Source organism: Mastigoproctus giganteus, chromosome 6, assembly GCF_048544385.1.
Source record: "Mastigoproctus giganteus isolate SK-2022 chromosome 6, ASM4854438v1, whole genome shotgun sequence".
Taxonomy (NCBI): Eukaryota; Metazoa; Arthropoda; class Arachnida; order Uropygi; family Thelyphonidae; genus Mastigoproctus; species Mastigoproctus giganteus.
This window is the reverse complement of record NC_143580.1, coordinates 7,577,539-7,597,737: the sequence shown is the minus strand read 5'-3', so window position 1 is coordinate 7,597,737 and position 20,199 is coordinate 7,577,539. Positions and strand designations below refer to the sequence as shown.

Genomic DNA, 20,199 nt, shown 5'->3' with positions numbered 1-20,199 from the left:
ATTGTTTTGCTTGGTGCTGAAATTCATTGTCTTTTGTTCCTTATTAACAAGAAACAAAAGATGAAAAATATATATATTTTTAATTTCTTGTTTTGAATCTTTAAGAGATTTTGCTTCCTGTTTATGTTAATAGATATCCAACTGGTTTGATCAGTTTAGATATGAGTATAAAATAATTATTGGACAGGAGAGATTAGTTATCCTTTTTAGGAATTGGTTGAATTGAGCAAATTTCCATGTAGAAGGAAACTTATCATAAAATGCCAATACACATGTATGCATGCAGTTTTCAGTATTTTAGTTTTTTAATGTTTATAATTCTGTTTCTTTTTTTATAGTTGTGTATACAAAATAGAGGTAATGCATGATTTATCCTTCTTTCTTTTCACTAGATAAAGATGAAATATGGCTGAAATTAAAAGTTAGTAAGATGAATCCCTCTATCAGAGTTTATCTAATGGAGTTTGTACCTCAAGTGTCTCCTATGAAACAGAAAAATCATGGTATGATATTATTATTATTACTAAAATATTGATATTATCCTTTAAAAATAATGAAGTATAATTGAAGACCCAAGTTAGAACTTTGGGTAAGATGTTTAACCTTAAAATTTAAGAATAATCTTTAGTATTGTAGCAATTCTCACCTTGTAGTAGAACTATTGGGCTGTTGGAATTTATATCACATCGGATTTGAGTATAAGCTGATCATGTTCATTCATTCAGGTGACCTCCTTCCTTTTCATATTTGATTCTATGGATTTGCTGTATTTCAACTTTTTGACATTTTTTCCTCCCCTCAGTAGTCTTTGGTCTGATTCTTGCCCATTCTCTGTTCTTAATCATATTTTTTATCAACGTTTAATAATTGGGCTGGAGGAAATATGCAGAATATCAGTTTCTTTATTTTTTTATTTTTTCCACTCATCTTTGGTAAAACTGTTTACTTTAAAATTTGGCATGATTTATCAACCAGATAAGATCTGTTGCAATATTAATTATTATTATTCCTTAATGTTAAATAATATTATTTAACATTAAAAATATTAGTTAATAACTTAACATTATTTAAAATTATGGAATATTGCTTAATTTTAAATGCAGTGTTATTGTAGAATAAAATATGTTACTTTTTACCTGCTATCTATTTTGTTATGCCAAAATGAAGGCATGCATAGAAGTAAAAGGCTCTTCAATCAGGATACTCCATTTTACATGGAGTAGCCTCACCACCATATTATTCCAGGTTTATTGGGCTGTACAAAATGTAAATTGGCCATAAACATGCAGTTTTGTTATATGTGATTCACTTCAGAACTGTAAGGATTGGAGTTTTTTTTTTTTTTTTTTTTTGATGATCCAAAACATGAAAGGTATTGCAATGAACAGCACTCTAGTACTGTGTATAAGTTTAAAGCTGACAGGAGATACATATTGATTTTTGATTTGAATTTCTGTAGATTGTAACTTTTAGGAAATCCATATGAAGAAATGTTGTTCCAAAGAACAGAAACAGAAGGAATAAATGAGGAAATATTATTTAGCACGTAAATTAAAAAGTTTTATGACATCATGAGTAATTCCAAGAGGCTCAGCATCTTTATCAGCTGTGTCCATGTAACTAAAAAATTGAAGCAAGCTGGAGTTGTAAACATTAAAATTGCTAATGAAAATGACTTCATTGTTAGGAAAGATAGGTGGGAGAAAGTTGTTTCAAAGAAAGAAGTCAGTCAGAAAGTCTTGATTGGTCTGGTAAAGAGATATTAAGAGATTTTAAGCCAGAGGAAATCGAAAAGAGGGGATTTCATATTAGGAATTCTCTGACAAGGGATATATCAGAATGAACATGTGCATGAGTACCATATTTGAAGTGAAAGGAATAGAATTATAGAAGAAGAGCAAAATGAAGGAAATCACTCATGTTAGTTGCCCTAATCATTAATAATTAGGGGGAATGAGATGAGTGGTGGTTTGGTCAACTGATCATTGAGATTCTGTAGAAAAAGTAAAGCGGCTTAGTTTATTTTAGGTGGAAATGGAATCATTAAGATTAAAACTGAGAACACATATTGTGAAATTAATTAGGATGTTTAGATATTTTCACTTATAAGCTTGTTCTATTATTTTGATTATTCGTGTTGCATTGGTGTAGATGAGGTAGGTTGGCAGACATGATTCATGAATTGATGAAATTTTTGGATATGGCATACACAAAGCAAGAATATACCCAGCTCTTTGACTTATATAATATAGCCTTGGCAGTACCACTTGCATGCACACTGTTTAGACTCTCTCTCTCTCTGGTCATGAACTGGCCAAGCAGAGACAGCAAGATTTATACAGTAGGTTATTGGATTTCTCCTAGAGAGTTACCAGTAGGTTTGATCTAGTGGATTATCTACAACTCTGGTTGCAAAAGCTATTGTATCTTCAGAATATCCTTTGAAAACTTAAAAGACATGATGCCTGATACAAGAGATGAGGAGTACCTAAACTCTGGTGCACTGTGCTGAAGTAGTTGATGCTTCAAAAAATAACCAAGAAACAACTACAACAGCATATATACAGTGTAGTTGCGGTTATTCAAGATACTATATTGTGAGATGAAACCATGGACAGAGAAGAAATCTCAAATAGAAAATATGATGAGACTCTTTGTACTGTATGTTAGTATCAGAATCTTCTGGTAATATTGAGAATTGTTATAGATGGTTTAGACAGTAGCAGGGGCATCAAACAAAAATATATGGTGACAAACTGCATGAATTATCAGTAGTAGTTACAGATAAAAGATAAATGAAATCTAAGCCTTAATTTAGTTTTACGTTTGGAGCGGGTAGAGGTGAGTAATGTATCCCTTATTTACTCCACACCAGAATGAACACGGGGAAATTTAATGTAAAAAAATGTTTCTCTTTCTTAATTTTCTAATCAAATAAACCTTAGAAAATTATATGATGGGGAAAATCATATGGTTAAATATATATTGCCTAAACTTGATATTTTGTTCTTCATGGTCATAAATTATAATATATGTAAATCATATTTTGCATATCTTAATATTTACTTTTAGTGCCTTATTATATAGCTTAAGGTAATGTATATTTCTTTAAATTGCAGAACCATCACTCTATGAACTTCTCTGTTATCTTAGCAGGAAGAAAGAAGCGTATGCTGTTACTATGCTGAAGAAATATTTAAAAAACTTAAAAACTACAAGATATGCAGCTCTGGTGGCTACTTTATCAAGGGTAAAGATGTTTCTTCAAATACTTCTTTCTTATATTTAATTATATTATACAGTATTTGTTTCTAAATAATTTAAAAAATCTTAGCTATTTGTTTTAAATATGAATTTGTGGAAAATGTTTACATAGTAAAAATGTTTTGTTTATAAATTAAAAACTTTTTTATTTCGTTCTGAAGTAAATTCTTTTTTGGTTTCTGACTTTAGTTCATAAAACAACTGCAGAAATAGCTACTTTGTGCTTTCTAAATTTTTTCTTATTTATTTCAGGTGCTAATACATTGCACTTTAGAAGAATGGCAAAATCTCTTTTCTGTGTTATGCTGCATGGATATTTGTGATAATAGAATGACAATAAAGTTAGAAAATAATTGTAGTAAAGATAGTGTTGGCAGTCCAGGTAACGTGTTAAAAAAAAAATTGGTATTATATATAGTTTGGTTTTGTTGGGAAGTTATACCAGCAGCAAAATCTTGAATAACTTCAGATTTCATTGTTGTTATTGTAGTTGATTAATTAACTGCCTTAAAAAGTTATGGTTACAAAACATGTTTTAACTGAATGTATGTATGTTTTAACTGAATACATTTAATAACAATTTTAATGTGTGCCTCTTGAAATTATTGTTAATAATTCCAGCTAATATAATAATCATTATTATTTCACATTGGATATTTTCTACAAAACAAAAAAAAAACAGCCTACTTTCATTAAGTTTATTTAAATCAGGGAATGGTATGACAATAATTTTGCATTAATGAACTTGACCACTGTAATACATTGGTCAGGTTTAGTGATGCCTTTGAAATAATTGAGCAATGCAATACCGGCAAACTTCTGCATACTTTCAGTTAAGAATGCTGTATCCGCTGCCACATTTGCTTATTTTCTGTCATGCACTCTTTTTTCAGAACTGATGGGGGGGGGGGGGAAACCAGATCATCTGTAGCTGTGATATTGCAAGTTGAAGGGCTGCAGCATTCTTTCCAGAGGACTAGTGATGTGAGCAGAGAATATTCTTAGATAACATGTATATACTATAAAATGAGAATATTCTTGAGAAGATTATTCTCAAGAAAATTTACTTTACTTCTGTGACTTAACTGATAACCTTTGCATATTGAGTAGAACAAAGCTGTGGAAAAGTTACTGTAAAGGTGTTCCATGGGAACCGAAAGCTAACTGATAGTTTCCTTTCCTAAGCAAGTAATCTCTGTGTTGACTTTTTAAATATACATGTTGCTTGTCACTTAATCTGTCAACAGGTGTTTTTCAAAAGTGTAATGTCGCTAGCCAGTGGGAATGAAGTAATCCTATTTTTAAATCCTCAGTATGGGTTCATACGTACAAGTTATTCTCATTAATTTTGTTTTTCCTTTGTCATGATGCTATCTATTTGGTAATGCCAAAACAGGGTAGAAAATTCCAAGACAATGAAAAAAGTTATGCTGGTGCCTAAAATGTAAACTGCATTACATTTATATTTTTTTCAGCGTTAATGAAATTTTTATTTTTACTAGTACCAGAAGATATACCTAGAAAATAATATGTATTACTCATTTTAATATTGAAATATACATTTTAGTTGATCTTGTGCATAAAGTAATTTTAAGGCCATCCTCGGTTTTTGAAATGTGCTTCTTCAGATACCGATTGTGAGGTGCAACTTCATCAGCAGTAGAGCTACCTGGATCTCTCGGGCGCCTCCGTAGCCAGGTGGGCAGGAGCAGCAGTGCATAGCACATGCTTCTTGATTAGACTGGGGTTTGAGCCCATGACCACTAAATACGGAGGATGCGGAAAGGTCAGGGAATGACCACTGCATATCCCTGGAGCAATATGGCCTTAGTTGCTAATGCTCCTAAAAACCAAAATAACAACAACAACAACCTGGATCTCAATTTGAGTTGCTTTTATGCAAAAAAATAAGAAGGCCTATCACTTCTGTATCATTTTTATGCAAAATGATATAGAAGTGATAGGTCTTCTTGTCGTATTAATTATAGCAGATTCTATTGTAGCAGATTTAATAAGGGCAATTTTCATTTGTTGGTTATTTTGTACTAAGAATTCATTACTCGATAACCATTATAGTACTTTTCTAGTGTTTAAAAAATAACAGTGAAACAAAATGGATGTGCATATCTTCTGTAAAAATTTTGCTTACTTCTTTGAATTTATGTTGCCAAAGCCTTGGTTACAATTATCATTGAAAAGCATTTGAACTGAAAAAGGGAATATTTTTTTAAAATAAAATTATCTGCTTTAAACATGAATTTGTCATATTATTTGTGAAAAAAATAAATAAAATGGCAAATTCACATTTAAAGTTGGGAAGAGCAATTTCTTAAAATACTTGCTTCAGTTATGAAAGAATCATATGGAAAGTTAATAAATTTTTTTTATTATTTGAGATTTGTTTGCTACATGTAGTAGAGATCAAAAATGGAGATAATCTTTCTTATTTCAATTACAAGAAATGTATACAACTTACTATTACTGTACCCATGTTGTTTAACTACCCATAGCCTTCTCTGTATAGAAAAGGCTGTGAAAATACCTGAATAAATGGAATTTTAGAGTAATTTTTTGATGAAAAAATTTTTGTGCAGTAAATTTATATAAAGCAGTGTGCAATAAGTAAGCTTAGTTCTTTAACAAAAGTTAATCACGTAAAGAATTTTTGCCTTTAATTTTTTTTTGGTAAAGGTACCATATCCATCACCCTCTTCTTCGATTGCATATTTGAGACTAATACTAGTTTAAAGGAGAGCTAGAGGAGGAGGAGCCTGAAAGATGTGGTGGTTTTAATTTGAGTTTGATGCAATTTTGCCAAAATTACAAACTGAATTGTTATTTGAAGTTCTTGCCTTATACTTGAATTTCAGAGAGACACTGTGTCCAGTTGTAGATTGATTAGCTTATATTTCTTTATTACAGTGAAGCTCATTTTATGATACTTATTACATTTTACACTTGCCCATGCATTTCACCTTCTCAATAATTCAAAGCTTTGCTTAGATTTTAAAAGAGAAATAAATTAATGCAATTTTCTCGAAAGTTGTGAGTTTCAGCTGGATTGAAGAATCCAAAAAAGCTAAAAATCAATCAATAGGTGGTTGTTTCAATCCCATGTGCCCAACTCAAAATAAAAAACTCATTTTCATTAGTAGCAAGTTGTGTTGTTGTTGCTATTACATTACAAGACAAAACCTCTCATTTGAAAAGTGAAAGCTAATCATTTAGCTTGTGGAACTTGTTCAGGTGTCACCATGAAGATTAGTTTGTTTTTTCACTGGACGAGAAAGAAGAAAGAAGCTATGAGGTATCAACATTTATAAACTGTGAATGTTTGTGTGTCTTGACCACTTGGTACATGTAAAAGCCTCAGTTTATTCCTCTCATTGATAGCCAAAAATAATGGGAAATTTTGCTGCTGAAGAGCATTTGGGAATGGGTACCAAAAACTTGTTAAAGGCAATGATCATCAATGTGTAATATAGAAAATTTTTTGGAGGGAGAAGATAAATTACTATTTTCTTAGTAGACACAATATTAATGCAAATAGAATTTTATTATAAATAAAACATTATTTCATTAAAAAGTTTGTAAGTATATTATCTGATACCAAGATTTCTTTATTGGTAGTCTTGAGTCAAATTATTTTAGAAGAGAAGATGATATTTGTTTGGGAAAAATATATATTAAATCGGTATTAGTATTTTTCTGATATTCTATTTATTATTGAACAGTGACTGATTGAGCATGTGATTAATTCCCTTATAGATGAACACAGGCTAATTCAGGCTGTTCATATTATTATGGATGTGCTAATAGTGGCAAGTCAGTGGAAAACGGTGCCTTGTGATTGGCTGTTTCTTCTATCCTCTTTCACAATAGTCCTTAATGTAAGTGACCTTTGGATCAGCCGTATTATAATTACATACATTGGATGAAAAATTTTTCCTTTTTTGTTTCTTAATGCAAGTGAAGTTATAAAATCAAATATGCTGATTGGATTGAAAAGAATTATTTTTTCATGGTGAGAAAATTTTCATTGTGATCAGTATACTTGATTGAATTTTTGATTCTTGATTGAATTTGATCAGTATACTTGATTGAATTTTAGAAAAGTATCTTTTCTTATATTAAGTATAATTTTTTCTGACTTCTGGTGAAGTTTAAGTTATAAAAAATTAGAATGTTATTCTTGAATTATTTAAAAACTGTGGGTGATCATTGACAAGGCATTTATATAAATAAGAATATTTATACTGTAATTGTAAGTAGAATCTCTTAGTCAGTGATTTTCATTTGCAACTTGTATATGGTGATACAAGTTGTGAATGAAAATTTATGATTTTATTTTTATTTATGATTTATATATTTTTAAATTTATGTGCACTTCACTTCCAATTTGCTTTGCATGCCCAGTGTGTGATCTTACATACATGTAATCCATCCTCTATCAAGGTATGAAAGTGACCAAATTGCTCTACCTCTTGGTCCACAATAAAGGATTTTTATATATTTCATTGTTTTATTGTTTTATAAATTTCAGCAGTCAGCCAGGATCAGGGCTGGACCAAGGTATTTCCACACCCGACAGAAAGATTTTTCGCTCCCTTTTTTTGGTTCATTGTTCTTCTGTTTTGGTGCCCCTTAAAGAATGGCACCCCGGGCAAGGGCCCTGCTAGCCCATACCTTAATTCGGCACTGGCCAGGATACTTGTTTTGATAATGCTTTTCCATAATAAAAAATATTTTGGTCACTTTCATAATGCATGCATTCTTAACATCACTGATATTAGAATGGTAAAATATCTTTTTGAGACTGCACATAGTATATTTTAATTACATGTTTTTTATCCTATGATTTTACCAGCTTCATCTAGTTCTTCAGCTAGCTATAGGCAATCCTTGTACTGCAGCACAGTTGGTTCCTGAAAATTGCATCTTAAGTCGAAGCATGTTTTCCCATAAGGGCAGTATTAAAAATTTGAATTATGTTCCCCATCCCAAGCATTGTAACATAAAATAATGACTTGTAAGGTGAGAACTGCCACTAAAAATATAAACCACTTTGTAAAGTAATAAGCTCAAATGTGGAGAGAGAAACAAATAAAGCAATTTTTCATTTATAAATTTTGTTGTTTACACTAGTGAAGTACAAGGTGTACAAAACTAAAGTTAGTCTACTTAAAAATCTCTATGGAGCAAATCATTCACTGAGTAAGCAAATATTTGGAAGGAGTTGAGCCACACTGTGTAGAATAGAATGTATGAGTAATTAAAATATCAGCTACATTAAATTAAATGATTTATAAGGATTTCATGATGAGGTCTTTGTAAACATGACAGCATATTTCGGAACTGTTGTTTGTGTAATTCTTCCACCTAATATGAACTTGCCTCAGAATATTTTCTTTGTGAAAATAAGCTCACTTTAATTTTGACCTTTTGGCCACCTAGTTTTAATAAACTTCTTTTAATAACAGTTTAAAAACATCTTTTTGCAACAATTCACCTCTGTATTCTGCATTTCAATTTTCACATGGAAGTGATTAAATCAAAAAGAAGGAAGGCTGATTAACACCATTAAAATGCTATCTCTTTGAAATGCACTTCACCGAGTGAGTCTAAATTTGCCAAATAGCAACAAACACAATATAATATGGTAAGAAAAATACAATGGCCAGAAGAGTACTGATCATTTTTTGTGAAAACATATTTTTAATTGCCATATTTTCTATTGTATGGCAATTAAAAGGAAAGGTTTTTAAATATTAGGAAGAATCTCAATAAATGAGGAGCTCATTTCTGAATGGTCAGTAGGGAATAATTTCTCTTTAACCAGACATTAAAGAAATCAATTGGGATGGTCTGGAAGTGTGTGTGAGTATTTTGGTTTATACTTCGTTATGGTTAGTACTTCCTTGGTGCAAAGTGTTTAAACTTTATTTAGTTTGATTATAATTTTGAAATTATCTAATTTTGGTTCCTTTATTACCACTTGCATGTGTTGTAAGTTCTGTAACTGTTTGTATGTATGCTATATTCATGAAAGTAAATACATGTTCGATATATTGGAGACTGTACTTAACAGAAGTTGACCCATTGTACTTGTCTGAACAACCTTCTTAACAGTTAATTAAATATACAGTCAGTCCTCGTATAACACGTGTTTACACTACACGAATTCGATCATACACGATTTATAAATAGGGGAACAATATCTTATATAACATGAACCGAATTCGCTTATGCACGATTCGCTTTTGTGTTTACAAGAAATGGCAGTCGAACGCGGAATCACCCCAACTAAACACAACACGATAGGAATGAAGAGAAGATTCTGAAAATGTATTTATGTGTTTTATATCAGTGAAGGGGAAACACATTTCACCATATTAACGTAAAAACCAACACAATTCCAGCTATCGGTATAATCCCAAATGCAATTATATCGAGTTTACTACCAGTTTATAACAGATTCCCCTAGCAGAAATGCAACTGGAAATTGTTTTTATTGTTTTATGATAGTAACCCCTAGAAATGTGCTTTAGTAAAATGTGAGGTGTTAATAGTGTATCTCTGCCTTTACGGTGTTGTTTATTCAGTTGCTACATGCACGCAGCTTTGTTTATGTGTATCAAGCGTGCCTCCTCATTTTGTAATTGTGTTTTATTCTCTAAAAATGAGTAAAATACTTAAAAGGTGTGAAAAGGAAGCGTCCTGGTGAAGACACTGCAGATTCAGAGAGAAAAAGAAAAGCAATATCTATAAACAGAGGCGGACTGGGTCAAAAATTCTTACCCGGGAAAATTTATAGTGGCCTCATACTATGGTTTATGGCCAAAATCACATGTGGTGTGACTGGCCATAAGCCCACCGGGGTTTCTCCGGTAAAGCTTATGGCCAGTCCGCCTCTGTCGATAGAGAAAAATATGAAATTGTGAAACGCTTTGAGCGAAATGAAAGACCATGTGATAGCACCTGCTACAGACCTAAATGAGGCAATGCCGAGAATTACAAATAATGCACGGAGAATAAAAACAACTTTCATAGCAGGAACAACTCAAAGTGTAATTAAAATCCATTAGACTAAGACACAAAGAATTGGAAGAGATGGAACGGCTGTCATCTATTTGAATAGAAAATCAAACAAAAAACAGGTTTGTTTACGATAGAAGCAAAAGCATTAGCAATATTTTATTACGTAATAGTCGTAATAAAATACGTATTTTATTACGATTATTTATTGTGGTTGGCAATGTTTTGGATACAAATGTGTGTTCAATTTTGGGTGGTCGGCACCTAACCCAATTTTTTCCATAGGGCCTGTTGTTTATATTGCACGATTTTGCATTGCACGAGGGTTTCTAGGAACACAACTATCGTGCTATACGAGGACTGACTATACTATATTATTTAGATCACTGATTTTTAAGAAAATTTGTTTACATTATGAAACATGGAACTAATGTTTTGGTATGACGAAAGACTACTTTTATGTCTGTATACTTAAATATGTTCTTTAATGTTGTTAGCTAAAGAACTTTGATAAGGCAAGGATAAGATTTTTTAAAATCCTCTTTCTCTCTCTGTCACATACAATTAAATCAGAAATAGTCTATGTAATATTCTGTAATAAGGCATATTTATAATAGCATACCTATACAGAATTTTAGAATATTACTTTTTAAATCCTTGTTGGATTTGTTTACTCATTTTATCTGTTATCTGTTTCCTAAACAACTTTTGGCACATATCTTGGGATATGGGCAATGACAAGAAATGCTTATCTTTTTACTTTTGTTGTGTTTATTATTGGTTGTGTTTAATTTTTTGCCATCTTTGTGGACTTACATACTAGTCAAACATGTCACTCATCTTGAACCATTTCTGTTTGACTAATGTCTCTTGTGCCATGACAGAATTTTCAAATGTCACATTTTGAAACTGCAGAGGTGTTGCTACTACTTGTCAAGCCATCAGCTTCAAGAAACATCACTAGTACTCTTTGAATCTTCTGCAGAGGCAGGGACTTCTCTGCAATCAATCACAAGCCTTGCCTTATTACACAGTTTTCAATTACACTTGATTGTATATACCTTCCCCAGCTATGCATAGGTTGTAGTATGTCTCGTACTTGAAACATCAAAGGCGATTTCGATTTTTCTCAAGTTGTTGTTTGTTTTAGATCCTCTTTAAGTATAGATTGTCCCATTCATCCATCAGTTGTAACAAACTGGTAGAATAAAAAAAAAAAACACATTTCACGGGGATAGTCCATCAGTACTATGTGCTGGATGCCGATCTAGGAAAATAAAATGTTTCTGTTTTTTTTTTTTTTTTTTATATTATAAGTATTTCCACACCACACCAATTTCTGACAATCATGTCATTCATGTACTTTTAAATTTTTGTGAACGAGGCAAGTTTATCACATTTTTAAAACAACAAAGCTGCTGATCATTATAAGTGGTATCTTCAGAACTGTCAATACTACTGCAAAAAATTGTAGATTTTTCTTCATATAAAAGATTATTAAAAATTGCTGCTTCATTGGTATTGAAAATGTTCTGTGATTAAAATTGCTGTGTGTTTATAAACTAGTTTTTGTGTCTTTTAGAAAATCACTATCAGTACTTGCTTATCCTGTGATATTCACTGGCAACAAATTCCACCCCTTGAACTTCTGTAACCAATTATTCAAAGCATCAAAATTACTTTTTAGAACTTCACAATGTCTTTGTAGTATTTGTCCAGACACTGGATTATTTGTTGATCTTTCTCAAACAGACTAGTGAAATGATTACCTGACCAGCTCTTTGTTATTATAAGTTCTAGAACTGACTCGTTAGACCCTAACTGTATAGCAGCTTCCTTTTCCATTTAGTTACTAATAATGGTTGATGACATGTAAGGTAGGATTACATATTCTTTGGTAGTTTTCAATTTTATTCCTACTTTGTTGGGGTAATTTAAAATTTGCAATTTTATCTCTATTGCAAGTTGGCATTACTTTTTAGTAAATTTCACTATTAGTCCTGGAAAGACATCCAAATGTTTTGCTGGTAGAGAAAACTGATGACTCAAGATATAGAATTGAAGAGCATGGACTGACTCAGTTCAGATTAGTAACATCGAATGCATTGCCACTGCTATTGCATAACTAAGTATTATCAGATTCTGAGAATATTTTTTCTCGGCATGAGTCGATACTCTGCTTCAGGTTTAAAGATTTTTTTACAAATTGAAGATACTATATATAAATTGACTCTAGTGACCATCAAATAAAAAATAAAGTAGACAAATTAACTAGACTGATTTAAAAGTCGAATTTTGATTTTTAGTCCATTGACCATAATCTTGATTTGCATTTTATTAGCTACCCTCTTAATTTTTATTAGATCAGTTAAGGTGAAAATACAAGAGTGGTTGTTTTATGGCAATTTTGTTTATAGAATATATGCTTTATAGAGGTCAAATTGGATAATGTGAAATTCATGATTATGAAACATAAATATAAAAACTTCACTAGGAGCAACGGAATATTTCAAAAATTATAGTTTCTTGTTACATGGAATGGAAGTAATGTAGTGAAACCTCAACATGTTTGTAATGTAGAGATTTTACTGCATAAGTGCAGTTTTAGATAATAATTCATTTATGTTTATTTTTTCTTTTCTCTCTAGGAAGGAATCGAAAATATTAATAATGGTCTTCAACAAGAAACATTGGTTCAATTATTTGTGGAAATTTGCTATCTTGGATCTAATTTGAACACAGAACACAGTGCCCAGTTGAATGTATCATTACTAGATATTGCATCTAAATATAAAGCTAAAGAAGCTACTCTTTCAGATAATGAAAGTAGCCAGGTTGATACGAAAAAATATATTTATGCAGTATTGGATGCCTTAGGAAGTGCACAAATTAAATCTTATGTTTTATCAAAATTTGAAGAATAATTGATAAAACGTGTATTCGTTTGTTATATATTTTACATTTTATACAGAATTTCATGAAGCCTTGTGTATATTTGTTGCTGCATTTAAATAAATGTTTTGACTGTTTGCAATTTTTTTTTTTTTTTTTGTGTTTTATTTTGAACTTTTTATACCCTTATTACTGTCATTAACCTCTGCCAACATTTGTATCATCTGCAAAATTAGAAATAAAAACAACACTACCACTATCCCGGACTAGTGCTGTTGGGTCAGATAACATCCATTAAGAGATGATCAAACATCTTTCATCTGAATTAGTATTAGCATTAGTAGAGGCATATGATGCAAGAAAGCAAGCTTATGCAGCATCAGCTAGGAAAAAAAAAAAAAAAAAACTGCCACTTCACCCCTCCGTTCGTTCGAAATACCTGTCCAGCTGAGCCTTAAATTTATTTAGGCTATCAATGGATTGGCTGCTGTCTGTACAACAAACAGGCTGCTGTCTGAATCTTTGGACTGACTGCTGTCTGTACAACAGAATCTATGTTGAAGACCAGTTTCTGAACTGGTGTAAGGCAATTTGTAAGGTGTAAGTGCTTCTCTTTCTAAAGCCAGGAAAGGATCCATAATTTCCAAATAATTACCACCCAATTGCACTGGCAAGCTGCTTGTGCAAGATCCTAGAAAGGATAGTCAATTCTGGTTATCACCTTTCCAAAATACAATATGGCTTTTGAAGGAACAGGTCAGTACTCAACCTAATAGGACTGGAAACATCTATTCGAGATGCATTCCTGAAATATGAGTACCAGGTATCAATTTTCTTTGATATGGAAAAAAAGTATGACATGGCTTGGAGATTTGGCGCCTCCGTAGTCAGGTGTGCAGGAGCAGCAGTGCATAGCACACACTTCTTGATTAGACTGGGGTTTGAGCCCATGACCACCAAATACAGATGCGGGAAGGTCAGAGAATGACCACTGCATATCCCCGGAGCAATATGGCCTTAGTTGCTAATGCTCCTAAAAAAAAACCAAATAAATAACAGCTTGGAGATTTGGAATTTTAAAAGATATTTATAATCTTGGTCTTAGGGTTATCTAGCCCTCTTCGTTAAAAACTGCTCCTTCCAAGTACGTTTTGGATTCTTTCTTTCTCATCCTTTTTAACAAGAAGAGGGAGTTCCACAAAGATCAGTTTTGAGTGTTACACTTTTTGCTATTAAAGTTAATTCTATTACTGAACAACTTCCTTGCACCATAAACAGTGCCTGCTTTGTTGATGACTTTACCATCTTTTCAGTCATGTAATAAGAGGATCAATGAAAGGCAATTGCAAGAAGCCGTTGACCACATCAACTCTTGGATAAGGGCTAATGGTTTTAGGTTCTCTCCTCAGAAGATCAACTGTGTATGTACACTTGTCACAAATGGAACTTTCACCCTCAACCAGAACTCAAACTTGGACAAAACATTCCAGTAATACCCGAGACAAAATTCTTGGGGCTCGTATTCGATAAAAAGTTGACATTTTGGCCTCATATCTGCCAACTGCTGGCAAAATGCACAAGAGGACTGAACCTGTTGTGTGATTTTATCCAATAATTGAGGAGCAAACTGCTACACTTTACTGCAACTCCATCATGAACATGTCCGATCTAAATTAGATGATGGGTCCAAAGTGTACACATCCACTAGAAACATACTTCGATAGATCCAGTTCACTATTTGCATTGTTACTGGAGCATTTTGAACATCCCCTGTTGAGAGTTTATATGTTGAAGCAATCAAATTGCCACTGTCACTGAAAAAGCAATTGTTGCTGAAATATACCTTTAAACAAATCTCCGCCAGAAGGCATGTGGACATCCATTTTTGAGCCATAATGGGAAAATCTATAACACCTCTAACTGCCAACCATCCCTTTGGTATCCACGTCCAAGATCTGATTCCAGAGGACAGATAATTGAATTTTTTAGATAAACATAACCTGACTATTTTAAACACATGAATTTACCCTCTGGCTCAAGCTCTGCTATTGATCTTTCAATGTATTCTCCAACGATATTTCCTCTCATAGACTGGACCGTCACTGATGACCGTCGTGGTAGCGATCACTATCCTATCATCTGTATGAGTTCTCCTCAAAGTAACATTTGGGCAAACTGGAAATTTGACAAAGCTGACTGGACTAAATACCAAGAAATAGCTCAATTAGATACCTTCTTCATAGCAACCCACACAATTGATTCTGCAGTAAGCTATGTGACAGAAAATAATGAAAGCATCCAAGACTGCACTGCCATCCCGAAATCATCATCCAGAATATGGCTTCATCGAAAAATGTGGAATGAAACATGCAACAGTGCTAAAAAAGAAAGGAATAAATACTAACCACAGTTGAATGTTTTCGAAACAGATTAACCTCCTACAGTTTAAGAGAGCCAGAGCTAAAGCTCATCATATAAGACTAGTGAGTAAAAAATAAGTAATGGCACATTATGCATCCACCATAAACGAATCCACGGATACTTCTATAATCTGGGGAAAAAAAAACGAATTCATGGTAAATACTTGCAAACAACTTCTCCTATTCTACTTGTGAAAGAGAAGGAAATTTCTGAACCTGTGGAAATTGCCAATGCGTTAAGTTCTAAACACTCATCTGTTGGCACATATGAACCGGCATTTCAATTGTTAAAAATCCCGGACAGAAAAATATACGAAGTCATGTTTAATACTGCCGTCCTATATTCGTATAATCTACCTCTGACCATGACTGAATTCGAAAAATCAGAGACGGTCTCCCGAGGAAGACAGTGGAGCGAGTGGTGCTGTCCCCCGTATGGATACCATAAGAAAAGGGCAAGACCATCCAGCCCCACCAACTGGAAGTGTTTCCTCCACAACTGTGCTAATGACCACCCAGGAAGGGAAAAAACGCCAACGCATGAAGTGGAGCATCGAAATGAATACATACATCATGCAACATTGGAGGCCACCCACACACCCGTGTATTATGCTGCGGTAGCAGCCACAAGGATTAATAAACAACCGAATGGAAGAGAAGCGAGAGACCAACAGCAGAACAACCGAAAACAAAAGGAACCACCAGCTTGGGAAAGAAGACTTCAGGAGAAGATAGAAGAATTAAGAGTCAAGATAGGCCAATTGACCCAGTACCAATAGGGAAATACGAGTAAGAAATTAATTGGAAAAGTGAAGAGCATCCTCAAGAGAGACAGCGTCCACAAAAACTATTATATTTAGGCCACCCGAATAATTAAATTCATCTGCCGTGCTGTGTCTTATGTCTGTTAATTGCGTGTGTTCTATGGTCGATTTGTCTGTTTGCTGAACGAAAAACCCCAGTTTCTGGGGGGGACGGAAACCTTGCTATCTATGCCTAAGACCGACTAACTCAGCCACGGAATGAAAGAAGCCCATTAAAGTTCCTCGCGTCATCGACGGGATTCGAACCCGGGCCTTTTCCATTCGGTGTGGGGAGGACGGTGACAATACCACTGTGCTACACGCGCAGACTAGACAGCGTTCACAGCAAACATGAGACAAAGAATCAGAAAATAGGAGAGTACTCGGACACATTGAAGCAGAACCTCCTTGCACTCAGCAAGAGACTACGCCGATACAAAGAGAGCTCCCAGAGGAAAATAAACAACTGAATCTTCGATGAGGACCGTAGCGGCTTCTACAGGAATCTCGGAGAAGACGGGAAAGAATGGAACGCACCAACCGAGAAGAAGACGATTGAGGAGTTCTGGGGAAACATATGGAGCAGGGAAGTAAAAAGTAAGGGATAGAACTAGAACGCTAGAAAACCAAGGACGTGCAAGAAATAAGAGGGTGGGAGATTCGGGAAGAAGAAGTAAAACAGACGATCAAGAACTCTCACAACTGGCGATCTCCAGAAATAGGTAACGTCCACAACACTTGCACACACAAGCACTTGGCAGAGCATTTCACCTGAATGATAAGGCACCCAGAGACAATCCCGAAGTTTCTTACTCAAGGAATCACATATCTGAAGCCTAAAGACGAAGATACAAGAAACCGGGCAAAATATAGACCAATCACCTGCCTCCCAACAATGTACAAGATCCTGACCAGCTGCATAACCAGGAGGATATCAGAACATTTGAAGAGCCAGAACATAATGGCCGAACAGTAGAAAGGATGCAAGCGGCTAAGCAAAGGATGCAAGGAGCAATTAACCATAGTTGCTGCGATTATAGAGCAAGCTTACAAGAAGCGCCGCAACATGTACACAGCCTACATCGATTACCGCAAGGCCTTCGACTCCGTGCCTTATAGCTGGCTAATAGAGGCGCTGAACATCTTCAAAGTCAATCCAATAGTGACAAACCTCCTAGGAGAAACGATGGCGAAATGGAGGACCACCATTAAAGTCGAAAACATCACAACCAGGCCAATCCCCATCAGAGGAGGAATCTTTCAGGGAGATGCCCTGAGCCCATTGTGGTTCTGTCTGGCACTTAACCCACTATCTACCCTGCTCAACGGTAGCAGTTATGGATATAACCTCAAAGAATGAAGGAAGAACCTGTACACTCTCACCCACCTGATGTTTATGGATGTCATCAAGCTCTACGCGGGAACCGAGAAGCATCTCCAGCAACTACTCCAGATCACCGAAGAATTCAGCAATGATATTAGGTTGGAATTTGGTCTAGACAAATGCAAGACCCACGGATTGCTTTAGGGAAAATTAGTCAACTGAAACTACCAGCTGCAGAGTGGTAAAGAGATCGAAGCCATGGCAGAGGGGGAAGCCTACAAATGCTTGGGGATGATGCAGGCTCAGCAGTTAAGCACAAGGAAATTAAGGCCTGCCTGACTGAAAAATACCATCAGAGACTCAGAAGCCTGCTGAAAGCAAAATTGAACGGAGGGAACACAGTTAAAGCCATAAACACCTATGCAATCTTAGTGCTAACATACTCCTTCGGGGTCATAGATTGGACTAACACCGGGCTGGAGGATATCATGAGAAAGAGAAGGACAATCATGACCAAGAGCCGCCAACACCACCCGAATCAGCAGTGGAGAGACTAACAATAGCTCGGAAAGTGGGAGGAAGGGGCCTGATAGACTTGATAAAGCAACGGAAAACAGCAATAGTTAACCTGAAGGATTACTTCGAGAACAACCCAGCACCACTCCACCAGGCCATAAGGAAGATAGATTAGTGGTATACTCCACTCAACTTAAGCGAGGAACCCCCTCCCGCCCAGACGGCACAAGAAACGAAGTTAGAAAGATGGGCAAAGAAGACACTACTGTGACCTCCACCAAGATCACATCGATAACATTGCTTCCAATACATGGCTCACAATCGGGACGCTCTTTCTCGAGACTGAAGGATTCATGCTAGCCACCCAAGACCAGGCAATCAACACCAGAAACTATGGAAAATACAACGCAAAGGAGCCCGGAATTTCAGATGACTCATGTCGTCGATGCCACCTGGCCTCAGAAACGATCCAACACATCACCGCGAGGTGTAAGGTTATCACAGAGACTGAATACACTCATAGACACGACCAGGTAGCCAGGATAATACATCAGAAGCTACCGAGGAAATACCAGTTATTATTATTATTATTATTATTATTATTATTATTATTATTATTATTATTATTATCCATATGGTGCAAGGAAGCCTGAGGCTTATGCTGCACCAGGAAAAAAAAAGTTCCCGAGTTACCCTGAGAGAGAGAGAGAGAGTCAAAAGTAGAAGGGAATCACCAAGAAAGAGAAGAACGATGATATCCAGCTCAGGACCCTGGGTGTGCCAAGCCCATACTCACCAGATGTGAACCCCCGGGGTTGACCAAATAAAGTGTACTATACTAGAAGTAAGAACCCCAGGCAGTATTAGACACCCGAACCCACAAGCCGTACTGGGACCGCGCAATAATAACGGATAAGACCATCCCGAACAACAGACCGGACATAACCATTGTGGACAAGATGGAAAAGGCTACCTACCTGATTGACATAGCGGTGCCCAACACTAGCAATGTCCAGAAAACCCATGTGGAAAAAATTAGGAAGTACACGAACATCAGATTAGCATTAGCATTAGCATTAGCATTAGTAGAGGCATTTGATGCAAGAAAGCAAGCTTATGCAGCATCAGCCAAAAAAAAAAAAAAAAAAAAAAAAGTAACATAAATAAATAAAAATAACCACTTCCACTTCACCCCTCTGTTCGTTCGAAATACCTGTCCAGCTGAGCCTTAAACTTATTTAGGCTATCAACTTCCACGACAAGGGATGGAAGTCTGTTCCACCCACCAACCACCCGCTGGCTAAAGGCAAATTTCCGCACATCTATCCTACATCTGTCTTTCCTCAATTTGAATTTATGCCCTCTCAGGTGATTTTTCTGAGCTAGAGGAAGAATCCCATCAGCATTGAGCATGCTCAAACCATTCAAGGCTTTGTACACCTCTATCAGATCACCCCGCTGGTGCCTAGTTTCCAGACACTGTAATTTGCAAAACTTAAGCCTTTCTTCGTAAGAGAACCCCTTTGTCCCATTCACCAATCTAGTTGCCCTTCTCTGTACTCGTTCCAGCAGCTCTACATCCTTCCTGAAATGAGGCCTCCAGACCTGTATACAGTACTCTAGGTGTGGCTGACCATTGCCTTATACAAGGGAATAATCACCTCCTTATCCCTACTAGAAAATTTCCTATATATCATTGACAATACACCATGAGCTACTCTTGCAGCTCGTCTGCACTGCTCAGAGAACTTCATATCTGCCTGCACCACCACCCCCAGGTCCCTTTCATTCTCTACCACTGTCAGTGTAGTACCACAGAGTTGATACGTTGCTCTGGGGTTGCTGTTTCCCATATGTAGTACTTTACATTTGTCAATGTTAAACTTCATTTGCCACCTCGAAGCCCATCTGCTCAACCTTTCCAAATCCTGTTGCAGCAGCATAG

The 20,199-nt window shown here is 35.2% G+C and overlaps 1 protein-coding gene across 1 annotated transcript in view; it reads left to right on the top strand.

The window, feature by feature from the left end:
* The window catches only part of LOC150083873 (uncharacterized), a 54,119-nt gene extending 40,896 nt beyond the window's left edge, over positions 1-13,223 (top strand). Inside the window, exons 12-16 of the mRNA XM_090375492.1 lie at positions 393-503; positions 3,120-3,250; positions 3,517-3,646; positions 7,033-7,154; positions 12,948-13,223. Of these exons, the coding sequence (XP_090231618.1) occupies positions 393-503; positions 3,120-3,250; positions 3,517-3,646; positions 7,033-7,154; positions 12,948-13,223 (770 nt within the window). The remainder of the gene's footprint in view (positions 1-392; positions 504-3,119; positions 3,251-3,516; positions 3,647-7,032; positions 7,155-12,947) is intronic.
* The last annotated feature ends 6,976 nt before the right edge of the window (positions 13,224-20,199 follow it).